At 39.8% G+C, this 12479-nt stretch overlaps 1 protein-coding gene across 7 annotated transcripts in view; it reads right to left on the reverse strand.

The window, feature by feature from the left end:
* The window catches only part of actn1 (actinin, alpha 1), a 46317-nt gene that overhangs the window by 17368 nt on the left and 16470 nt on the right, over window positions 1-12479 (reverse strand). For 5 of the 7 annotated variants that reach the window (XM_061794089.1, XM_061794087.1, XM_061794088.1 and 2 more), the window contains exons 2-5: window positions 6136-6250; window positions 5686-5805; window positions 1282-1368; window positions 1020-1107 (exon numbers count right to left, since the gene is read on the reverse strand). In XM_061794089.1, the coding sequence (XP_061650073.1) occupies window positions 1020-1107; window positions 1282-1368; window positions 5686-5805; window positions 6136-6250 (410 nt within the window). Of the gene's footprint in view, window positions 1-1019; window positions 1108-1281; window positions 1369-5685; window positions 5806-6135; window positions 6252-12479 lie in introns of all 7 variants that reach the window. The other 2 variants (XM_061794090.1, XM_061794092.1) reach the window with 2 other exon arrangements.

Here is a 12479-nt window from a genome sequence, read left to right on the forward strand (position 1 = left end):
TGATTTGTTTATCTGAGTTAGTTTTATCCACAGCCTACATTTAACTGGATGAATGTTGAGTTTTAAAAGTGAATATTAAATATTTAAGTATTACATTTGATGTATACATTACATGAAACAATCATTGATCATTTTTACTTTGACTTTTTACTGCTTTGGACGAGCAATGAAGCAATGAAGGCCGCGCTTCAACATGCAAAGAATAAAAAAAAAAGAAGCTATTGTTTGCTCGTCTGCCTCACATCTCAGGTGTCACAGAGAGACCACATCAAAGCGTCTGACCCCCCCCCCCCCACGTCGGACCCCTCAACTCCACCTTTTTTCTTCTTGCCTTTCATCCACAGGTATCAATGATTCAACAGTCTGGCAAAAACAGACATACAGTACAGGACTGTACTCTACTGACTACATATTATTTTACTTTATAGCATTATGGTAACACTGCTGGTCTAGTTGCGTCATGTCATAACCATCTCATCCTGGGTTAGTTAAAGTTCAACTTCGCATCAAATCAAGCCAAAAGCATATTTTGTAAAAACTTGAACCACAGGAGACAGATAATTAGACGATGAAGTCACTCGCACTGTCAAAACATTATGAAATGCTGCCTTTTCGATGTTGTGTGTGTGCGTGTGTGTGTGTGTGTGTGTGTGTGTGTGTGTGTGTGTGTGCGCGCTCGCTTTCAGTTAGTTGAGCTTGTTTAGCTTAGGGGCCTTAGCCTTAGGGTGGATAGCAGGTAGCGCTGCCCAAAGAAAACAAAAAAGTAACCTGGAAGGCACACTGAGTAAATCTTAATTACCGTGCCTTTCATCTGTACTAGTATTTGCTTCCTAAATAAGGTATTAAGGTAACAGAATATAGTATTACCTTGAGTTACAAGTGCCCAAACGTATTGGTTTTTCAAGTTAGGAGCCTCTTAATTGTGCAGAGCCCCCCAGCTCCCCCAGTCCGGGGAAATGCCATACCGGATGCTCACACAATGAATTAAAGCAAAGAGGATGAAACGTTTGGATTCTGACCTGATGTGAAAGTTCTGAATGTTGACATTCTTGTAGGGTGCCGTCTTCCGCTGGCACCATAGCAGGAGGCCCTCCTTGGCTGACGTCTCTGAGGTCAGGAAGAAGGGAAGAAGACGGAGGGATGACTTTGCACTCATACATGCTGTTTACTTGCAGTCTAATTGTAGAGGTCGAGTGATCAATCACTGTGGGATTGCCCCCACGCGCATGCGCACGCACACACATAAGCACGCACAAACACACACACGCACACGCTAATTACCTTCAACGGAAATGTCTTGGATGGCAAAGCGGAGGATGATGGTCCAGATCATTCCCAATGTCATCTTGGCATTGCCATCTACGATTTCTTTACACAAAAAGAGGTGTGATTAAAAAGAAATATCTGACGACAATAATTATACCATAAAAAGATAGTCGTAGGAAAAGATGAAGACATCTTTTTCAAGTGCAAGTGGTGAAAAAAATGCTAATAAAACCACTTTTTTCAAATCAGATACAGTAATGCTGTTGACTAGTTTTGCTGCTTGTTCACATTGGAATCTGTACAGTATTCTGTTCGTATATTGTACATCACAAAAGTGCACAGCGTATAATTCTTTGCTGTATACAGCAGTATCTAGTATTCATGAGCAGTTTTGCCATTCACATACACAATTATTAGTATTTTTTATTGCCTGGTTTTGGATACAACACTGCCGACTATTCTTGCTCCTGTTCATATTCACTTGTGTATATATAGTATATTCATTCATGGGTCGTTGTAGTCTATTTATTAATCATGTTTAGTTGTCACTCCACTGCTGAGAGTTAATACTGCAAGTGTTTAATTCATTCTCAACCGTTTAGACTATTTATTAATACATGTAGTTTTTTTTTTTGCTGCTGACTATTCTCGCTGCAACTTACATTCACTTCCGTATAGCATCTCTTTATCAGCCATTCACATTCACGTGTGTAGTTTTTGTTATTTGTGTTACATACAATGTTGCTGACTACTCTTGCATTGGTCTGTATATATTATCTATCCGTTCGTGTACAGTGGTGCCTTCAATTTTGAGTGACCAGACTTACGAGTTTTTTGAGATATGAGCCATTGTTTGGCCGATTTCTTGCTTTGACTTGGAAGCAAGAACTTGAGATACGAGCCATATGGTGGCAGTGACTCATCTCATTTCAAAACAAGCAGCATTCTGGCAGATAGGATGAGTGAACAATTCTTCCAAAAAAAAGAAGCTTCAAGCTGTTAGTTGCCACTCCCAGTTTACTGTCAAACTAAACATAAAACAAAGAGAAATACACATTGTGTATTTAAAACTACCACATACTGTAGCCTCCGCTAGCTCCACGCCTACACATAATAAGAAACGCTATAGATGGGCTAAAGAATAGCATCTATGTGACGATGATACAACCCTTTTAAGCAATGGGTATTTGAAAACAAACTGTCAAGCAACACATGTAGACAGATAATGCAACAATAATCACAGGCATATATGCATTATCCTCAGCAAAAAATGACTAACATTATTGTGGCTTACTGAAGAATGAGGAGTCTCTATGTATATCCTTATGTCTGTTGTACATATATATACTGCTGCCAGTTGGCCAAGGTAGGCACAGCAGAAGGAGCAGCAGATTGATGTGAAGTAAAAAGTGTGACAAAAACTGTTTGATTCTTTACATTCTATTTAATTATGTCATCACTGTATGTTATTATAATATTGTAGGATTCCATTTTTCCCATTTAAAAATATATTCCAAAATGTTGTATTTCTTGGGAGGCTGGAACAGATAAACGGGATTTCCATTTATTACAACGGGAAAGATGATTTGAAATATGAGTGTTTTGAGTTACGAGCGTTATCACGGAACAAAATTAAAGTCGTATCTCGAAGCACCACTGTATAGCTATCACTCCACTACTGGTAGTCAATAGTACTGGTGTTTAATTCATTTTCAACATGCATAGTTTTTTTGGCTGTACATGTCATTGATGATGATGATGGCGACGTATTGTGTGAATGGAGCGGTCCTATCTGGTGCCCTGTCTGTGTTGTGTTATCTTTAAGGAAAATCCCTTCCAACAGGTTGGCCGCCTTCAATAAATCGCTGTAATCCGATCAGGATCAGGCGGCTGGGGAGCTGCTTCCACCGTGATGGAAAAACTGCAAGATGGACGTGAAACGGCGAGGGTTAAAAACAGTCGCGGTCGGCGGTTCGGGTTGACACATGACGCGACTGTTCAGATAGAACTCCGCTGATCAATCCTGTTCAGGCCGTTTGAAAGGGTAACACCCCACCCCCTAAAATCCCAACCAGGATCTATGGACGAGGGATTCCAAGCGCATAATCCGCCTGGAATGTTGGTGTGGCTTGGAGCCTCCGCAACAAATCTGATCAAATTGTTTTACCAAATATCTTTCAAGCATAATCAATCAGTCCTGTAAATCACCTCTAATGGAAACTGACATTGGTTTGGGGTATTTACTGCTTTTGTCCTCTGCAATACACAGTGACTGATGCTTGACGGAGGAAATGAAGTGTAGCAATTTAAAAGAAGAGGGAGAATTACACATTTTTCTAGTTATGTAGTCACTTTGTTTCCGCTTATTTTTTATGTATTGTAGATGGGTTTTCTTCCAATACAGTGGTGCTTTGTGATACGAATGACCCGACTTACGAGCTTTTACAGACGCGAGCCGTCATTCGGACGATACGAGCATTGTATGGTGGCAGTGAACTCAATTCAACTCACATGACAATAAGCAGCACTTTGGCAAATAGTGAATAATTCATCAAACAAAGAGGGTTCGACCTGTTTAATGCCACTCCCAGTTGAAGTTTACTGTCAAACTAAAAAAAAAAAAAAAAGAGAATTCCACATTGTGCATTCGAAACAACCACATAGTTTTGCCTTAGGAAAGTCTGCTTAGCTTAATGCTAACAAACAATGCAAATCGCTGTTGACATCCTAACAGTTAGCGTTGACAGTTGCACTTTTAGAGGCAACGGATTTTTAAAGAAATGGTGAACACATGTAGACAGATAACCTAATACTCATAGGCATACATTCTTTGTCTTCTATGAAAAATGACTAATATTACAGCATCTTACTGAGTTACTTACAGTAGTAACAGTAGTACAAGAAGAAATACTATTCTTCATTTGTGTCTGCAATGACTGTAGTTTTATACCGACTCCTAGTGGCCTAGGCGGGCACGTCAGAAGGAGCAGCACAACGAATTGGACTGCAGCATTAAATCATGATGAAAAAAAATCCGTTTTTATACAGTACAATATTATAGAGTGCTACTTTTCCTCGATAAAAACACAAACAAAATGTTTTGGGGAGCAGAGGCTGGAACAGATTAATGGCATTTCTATTCGTTTCAATGGGGAAAGACGATTTGAGATACGAGGGTGGTCACGGAACGAATTAAACTCGGATCTCAAAGCACCACTGTATATTCTGATGTCTCACTTTTTCTGTATTTTTCATATTCATTCATCTTCCGTACTGTTTATCCTCACTAGTGCTGGAGCCTATCCCAGGTATCTAGCGAGAGGCGGGGTACACCCTGAACTGGTCGCCAGCCAATCGCAGGTATTTTTCATATACTGCAGATAAACTTTTAAGTCAAGGTACCACTGTGTTTGAATGTAATTTCAATACTTTAAGCAACATGAATTAATTTCAAATCGGCAGTTAAACATCCTAAACGTCCAAAATAAACCCAAAAAGCAAAAACAAAAAAAAAACAACCCAACAAAAAAAAAAACAACAGAGTGTATATTCTGTTGAATTTTCTTGGGTGCTGGTACAATAGTGTCAAATCGTCTACAACAAGCATGGCTATAGAATGGAAATGATCTACTTCAAGTGGTGTGCCAAAGAATTGCTGTCTAAGCACAGTTCAGTAGTATTCAACTTTTAAGTTCATTACATTTGCATTTAATTGTTATGAACTGTGGCGGACGACTGGTTAGAGCGTCTGCCTCACAGTTCTGAGGACCGGGGTTCAATCCCCAGCCCCGCCTGCGTGGGTTTTCTCCGGGCACTCCGGTTTTGTCCCAGATCCCAACAACATGCTTGGTAGGTTAATTGAAGACTCTAACTAACCCGTAGGTGTGAATGTGAGTGCGAACGGTTGTTTGTTTGTATGTGCCCTGCGATTGGCTGGCAACCAGTTCTGGGTGTACCCCGCCTCCTGCCCGATGATAGCTGGGATAGGCTCCAGACCCTTGTGAGGATAAGCGGCTCAGAGAATGGATGGATGGGTGGATGTTATGAACTGTTTGTTTTTAATGTATTTAAGTGCATTTTTCATGTAACTAAGCAATTTTAACTGAATCATTATAGGTGTTCATGTTTAAACTGCATAATGTTAGAGTGGCTTACAATAATAGTGAATGTCATTTTTAGGAAACCACTGTTTTTTTTTACTACCCACTGTATTTTAATGGTGGTCATGATGGTACTCGGTACTTGAATGAGCTAAATATTGTTTTGGGTGGTACTTTGTGTAAAAGTTTGAGAACCACTGATTGAGTGCTGGTGGGACAGCAAGGAAAGCCGAGGCTGTCCTGACGAACGGCGCAGTAGCCCTCAACCACGGCAAATTCAAATAGATTTAAAAAGTCTCTGAGGCGCCACACCACTAACCCTCAGCGCCAATGGACACCAGCTTGACTCCTTTGCCGGCGATGAAGTCCAGCGCTTTGTTCACGTTGGAGATCTTGTGTACTTTCATCTTGCCTCGTTCGGGTTTGGCCAGACGCTCGCCTGGATGAGGAAAAGTAAAGACGTTACCAATGGTGGGATGTAACCAAGTACAACTACTGTACTTACTTACATACTGTTCATTTTGCACAAACACACACATTATTTTTCTATAAAGGATAAAAGGACAGAGATTACATAAAATCCTATTTTGTAAATTGCTAGCATGTGAACTTTGAGTAAAGGATTTGAATCAATACTTTTAACTTTTACCAGAGCCTTCTTTTTGTGTAAGTCCGACTGAAATAGGCTACAGTGTGAGTACTTCTACGTCAGGGCATCAAACACACACACAGCTACCATCGAAGCTCGTCAGTCGGTGGAATCTCTTACCTGAGATGACCTCCAGTAGGAGCATGAGTTTCAGACCGTCCCGGAAGTCCTCGTCGATGTTCTCAATCTGTGTGCCGGCTTTCCTCAAGTGAGAGTTGCACCACGCCGTGAATGTCTACGGAAGTAATGGAAAAGGAACTGATAGAATTCTAGTCATATTTTTCAGAAAGGTTACTTTGTTAGTAAGTAATACACATTTGCCAGGCTCTTCAAATTGATTATTGTTAGGGGTTTTAAAGGAAAATAATAAAAAATTATTATTATTTTGCAATTGTCTCATTTCCTAAAAAGAAGACAATGATGTTGCCCTGTCTTAAAAAGAAGAGAGTTAATCTAATTATATATTATTCAAGTTATTCTTATTTGATTGTATACTGAGAATCCCCAAATATTGCTGGGTATTTGTTCCAGGCCCACTCAGAAAAGATGAAAAGCCATACTAAAGAGGTACCATACTAAAAAAAAAAAGTAATTTATTTTTTTTTGTTTTATCCGTCCCACACTCTTTATACACTTTAAAACTTATTAAACACACATCTTAAACATATTGTGAAAGTATTGAATATTGTATGTATGAATGCAACACAAAAAAACATTGCAAGCATGAACTGTATCTTAAATACACCACGTATTGTAGTGTCTGGTGGGTTGGCACGATACAGATATGTCAGCAAGTCTGGGTGCGAGTGTCAGAGCGCGAGCTGTGGCCGACAGCAGCTTCTGAGTGAGTGTGCTCATTTCATTGTTTATGTTACTGTTCAATAAAAGTACTTTGGCAACTGTTTCTCCTTTGCTACATGTGAGGGCATTACAGTAAAGATACTGTACAAAGCCATAAAGTCAATCAAACAATCACTAATACTATAAACATCAGATTTCTGCAATGAAGTAGGGATTTCTGTGACAGATAGATACTGTACCTCCCCCCCCCCCCAAAAAAAATCTGCAATCCAGTCGATGCAGGCCTTAAGATATGAGTTTAATTCCTTCACCATCCTTGTAACTCAAAACTGTAACTGTAACTCTAAAATCAACTTTCATCAGTGAAATGAATGGAAATGTGATTCATCTGTTCCAGCCCCCCCACCCCCAAAATGATAATAATTTTAATGATAATAACAGCACTCTATAATACATACAGTAATGTCATAATTCTACTGCACACTGTGGTTATGTAGTGTACACACATAGAGTAGGTGTAGCAGTCCAAGGATTTGTCTGGCATTGATAGCACTCGAAGGGAAAACATCTAAAAACACAGAATAACAGCCGGCAGCTGGCACGAGTGCTCAGGCAGGCCCAGCAAACAGCCCGCCATGAATGCGTCTTTATGATCCTTGGGGCTAATTACACATCGAGCACAAACATCAGGCTTCCGTGTTTCCAACAGAGATGCGGTGGAGGACCCGCAGGAGCCCAGCCAGGCCCAGATAGTCCATGAAAGCCGGCTTTGTGCTTCCCCGGACCGTTCCTGGACAAAAGCCACCCAAAAATGGATGAAACAGTTTACCGATAAATTGAGACGAAATTTCAGATTGTTAGTATTACTCTTTCAAATTGTAATCATCGTCAATACAGCAGTGAGGAGTTTCTGGGAGCAGTAGTTGCCCAGGTGATGGCAGGTTTAGGGTTATTTTTTTTTTTTAAATTGTATTTTCGGTTGATATTATTTTGTATTTTTTCAGCTAATATTTTGCGCTAATAATTGTGTACTATTTCCAAATAATTTTAGCTAATATTTATGGCTGTCTAGTAAAGGTTTTTGTAATTTCCTTTTAATATTTTAGCTTTTTCCTAATATTCATGAATTTTTCATGTAATATTTGTGTCTTTTTAATCTGTGTTGTATTTGTTATTTACGTATTTTTGTCTCGTATTTTGTACTTTTTTTTTCTAAAATATTTCTTAATTTGTATTTCTATAATTTTTTTTTTTATTTCTCTTTTTTTTAATTTTCTGCTATGTTTGTATGACAATTTGATAAATTTTCTAATGTTTTTGTGAAAGATGTGTGTTATTACTCTGTTTTTTTTGTAATATGTCGACTATCATTGCTTTGGGTCTTGTTAGATTGTGCAACGTTTTGACTTGAGCCACTCCCATTAGAGAGAAAAAAAAAAAAGAAATATTTCTTATTGCATTACTGCACTACGATAGTGTTATGAAATTTTCACAGCATTTTATATGTTCACTGGAAATGGTAGCGAGCACGCTGCTGGCACTCACATCAAACGTCATCTCTTAAAAAGGCGTTCATCGTCGGTTGACGTTTACGTGACCGCTTGGCTTTTTTACTGGCGTGCATTGCCCACTGAAAGGAAGCGACGCGGAATGGATGTCGAAAGGAACAGAGGAAAGATTATACGGTGTTTCATCTCCAAGGATAGAGGCGACTGGAAAAGATTTATGTTGGTGGGCACACGCCCTAAGCCTCTTGCATGTTCAGGGCCGCGACCACAACGGAGCTCTTTCAATTAATTCAATGTGGAGATCTCCGACAAATTGCGTGACTCAAAAATCAACACAAAAGGAAATTTATTATCATCCAATATTTTTGTATTGACGTCACTGATGGTGTAGTGGTAGACTCGCCTGACTTTGGTGCGGGCAGCGTGGGTTCAGTTCCCACTCAGTGATGGTGCGTATGGTTGCCCGTGTCTATATGTGCCCTGCGACTGACTGGCGACCAGTTCAGGGTGTAGTCCGCCTTTCGCCCGAAGTCAGCTGGGATAGGCTCCAGCGCCCCGTGACCCTAACCAGGATAAGCGGTGTTGAAAATGGATGGATGGATTTTTTTATTGTTTTTTCTCGTATTAATTTCTAATATTTACGTATTTTTCTCCAATTATTGGATATTTCTATCTAATATTTTTGTATTGTTTTCATGGCTTTGTATTTGTCGTCTATTTATGCATTGTTTTTTAATTATGTACTGTATTTCATTTAATCTATTTTAGTCATTTATTTCTCCAATTTTTTTTGTCTTCCTAATATTTTGTAGTATTTTCTAATATTTTGGGTGTTTTTTCCTAATATGTTTTTATCTTTTCTTATCTTTTTTTCAAATATTTTTGTCTAATACATTAATATTTGTTCTAATATTTGTGCATGTTTGTTGAATGCTTTTGCAGTTTCCATCTAACGTTATTGGCTACTGTTGTTTTTGGCAATGGGTATGTTACCTCTACTGTTTGACAATATTTTTGATTTCATATTTTTTGTACTATATGCAAATATTTGTCATTTTCTTCTCATATTTTTCCTCCTCCAATAATTTTGTCATTTTATTGTAATAATAATATTTTTTTTTTTTAATATATTTTTGTATGTTCTTGCAGTGCCAAGAATCCCGTTGGTATTAATTTTGTAAAACACACTCCTCTTAAAACAACAAGTTATTACAACTCAAAACAGCTTTCGCCTCACTTGTTGTAAGTGCAAGAAAAGTGAAAACACAACAACATCTGGCTGGCTCATACGTGAGCCTGCTTTCTCTCTGTTCGCCACCTCCCAAATTGCGAGGCCTGCCAGAAAGTTTAGAGGGGTCAAGACCATGGCGTAACATCTGCTCTACATCCACATGAGTCAGCGTCATGGACACCAGACAGCAACTTTTCCCCTGCTGTAACCCACCCAGGTACGACTTTGTCGTTTTCAGGTCGGAAGCGTAGCTCCGTTAAATAACAAAACCTGTGAGCGCATTTAAAACCTCCTGCAGTCCTCCCTCCATTAATCGTCCTCTGTAAAAAATAAAAATACAAATTATTTCCTGCTGCATGCACTCCTGCCAGTTGAAGTGTCGGAGCGGTTGAACAGGCCTAGGAAAGGAAGTCAGATGTTGCTGGCAGAGGGTGACGCACAGGAAGATGCTTTTCAACAGCGTGGCTCGATTCCCCCTTAATGTGCGCCTCTCGTATTGCGACAAAATGACAAAAATAGGAAAATAAATTACCGTAAAAACTATGTTAAAAACCATCCTAGCAAGTCATCAGAAAGGCTGTGGGGGTGGAAAAGAAGGAGAAAATTGGTGTTTCATAGGCACATTTGGCTCTTTCTCCACTTAATGTGATTTTCCATTCATTTTCTTTTTTTTTTTTTCATTTATTAATCCATTCATTTTCTTTAGCGCTTATCTTCACTTGTGTAGAGGCTGACTTTTGGGCAAGAGGCGGGGTACAGCCTGGACTGGTTGCCGGCCAAGCACAGGGCACAATAAAGCCAAACGAGCATTGAAACTCACATTTACACCATAGGACAACTTAAGAGTTTTCAGTGAAACTAATGTGTTTGCATGCGAACTCCACAGGGGAAGGCCAAAGCTTAAGAGTCGAACCCCAAAACTCAAAACTGTGAAGCCAACGTGCTGACCATTCAGCAACCGGGCTACGTCGCCGCCATAAAAAGATGTTTTGGTTTTTTTTCTAATGTGGGCTGTTGATCTATTTATGCCAGTGACGTACTGTATAGTCACAAGCAGAGCAATTAAATGATCTTCCACTAGATTTATCCACTTTTTGTAACATTTTTATTTGGTAGTGTGCCATGAGATGTAATTCTTTTGTACATAATGTAAAATATGGCACGGTGGCCAACTGGTGAGAGCGTCTGCCTCACAGTTCTGAGGACCGGGGTTCAATTCCTGGCCCCGCCTGTGTGGAGTTTGCATGTTCTCCCCGTGCCCGCGTGGGTTTTCTCCGGGCACTCCCACATCTCAAAAACATGCATGGTGAGTTAATTGAAGACTCTAAAATTGCCCGTAGGTGTGACTGTGACTGTGAGTGCGAATGGTTGTTTGTTTATATGTGCCTTGCGATTGGCTGGCAACCACTTCAGGGTTTACCCCGCCTCCTGCCCGATGACAGCTGGGATAGGCTCCAACACTCCCGCGACCCTTGTGAGGATAAGCGGCTCAGAGAATGGATGGATGGATAATGTAAAATATGTCTTGGTTCAATAGAAGTTGGGGAACACTGGTCTAATACATTTGTTAAGCACTTGGCTTTTTTTTTTTTTTTTTTTTTTTTTAAAGACTAGTCCAATAGGAAAATCTTGGTCCCATCACGGATGTGGTGCACACATTTGTATTCCGGGCTAACACAAGCCACATGTAACTTCTATAAATACACGCATCACAAGTGCTCCATCTGGTGACAAATAAATCTCCAGTTCGGCATAAAAACTACGTCAACTTCAGGTCTTGGATGTAAAAAGCAGATTGCGCTCAATGGGAGACCCACAAACAAACGGCCGAAGAAGTCTCAAGTTTGACACATGGTCAGCTGCAGCGAGGGAGAAAAAAAAAGGAGCCAAGAAAAAGGAGGCCTAGCGGAGGTCAGAGCGGACGAGTCAGATGGGACCAGGATGCCGTCGGCTTGGATAGGAAACAACTCAGCGTGAACGGCAATGCGAAAAAAAAAACAACAACAACAAAAAGACAGTGCGTGGCTGTGACCCGCCACCCACGACTGCAAGCATAAAAAAACAACCAATATGGAACTCAGCAAAGCACAGGGCTCTACCAAAGCCCAATAATTCGTCCAATCTTTCTGACGGATGAAATCAGAGGAGCGTGGAATACACTATGGACTAAAGAATTGCATCTTCCCTCAAATGTCCTTAAAAAACTACAAATGTGTGGGTGTAAACTACCACAGTGTGTTCCACCGCAAATTTCTCCAAATCTCCAATTATTGTGGCTGCTCTACTTAATGGGAAATTACAGTTTCAGCCAAATTTAAATTTTATATTTACATACAACGATATCTAGAAATGCTGATTTATAATAGTTGGCCTTGACCTTTTTCCAAGCAGATCGTGAACGGGGGGAATCAAATCACAGGATAATTGCTCAGGGTAATCTTTCAGAGACATTCGACAATCGGGTCTTTGCAGATTGATCGCAAAGAAAGGAAAATGCTTGAAATCTGCCCAATTGTCAGTATGTGTGGAGTCTGTAGACAACTCTTTGACAGATTCTTAACATCGTAACCATTTGTTTTTAATATGTGAGAGACCCAACACAGGAAGAGTGAAAAAACGTTTTTTTTTTAAATCGGCTAACAGGTTTAACATTTACCATAGTTGGTTCCGACAATTTCCTAAGCTGATCGGGGGAAAGACAAAAATCACTCTCAATAAGAGATCGAAAACTGGTTCTTTATGAGAACAGGTTACCAGTGATTCAATTCCTAGGAATCATTAGTTTGCTTGCCTGACGATTCCGCTTATCGATTTATAACATCACACACAAGAAGTGTATTTTGGTTCTGAACTTTCCAAACATGGCATCAAGGTAGAAGAACTCTTCGCCTATATTTCACGCTTAAAGATGATACAGGGGCTTC

The sequence above is a fragment of the Phyllopteryx taeniolatus genome, chromosome 13 (genome assembly GCF_024500385.1).
Source record: "Phyllopteryx taeniolatus isolate TA_2022b chromosome 13, UOR_Ptae_1.2, whole genome shotgun sequence".
NCBI lineage: Eukaryota > Metazoa > Chordata > Actinopteri > Syngnathiformes > Syngnathidae > Phyllopteryx > Phyllopteryx taeniolatus.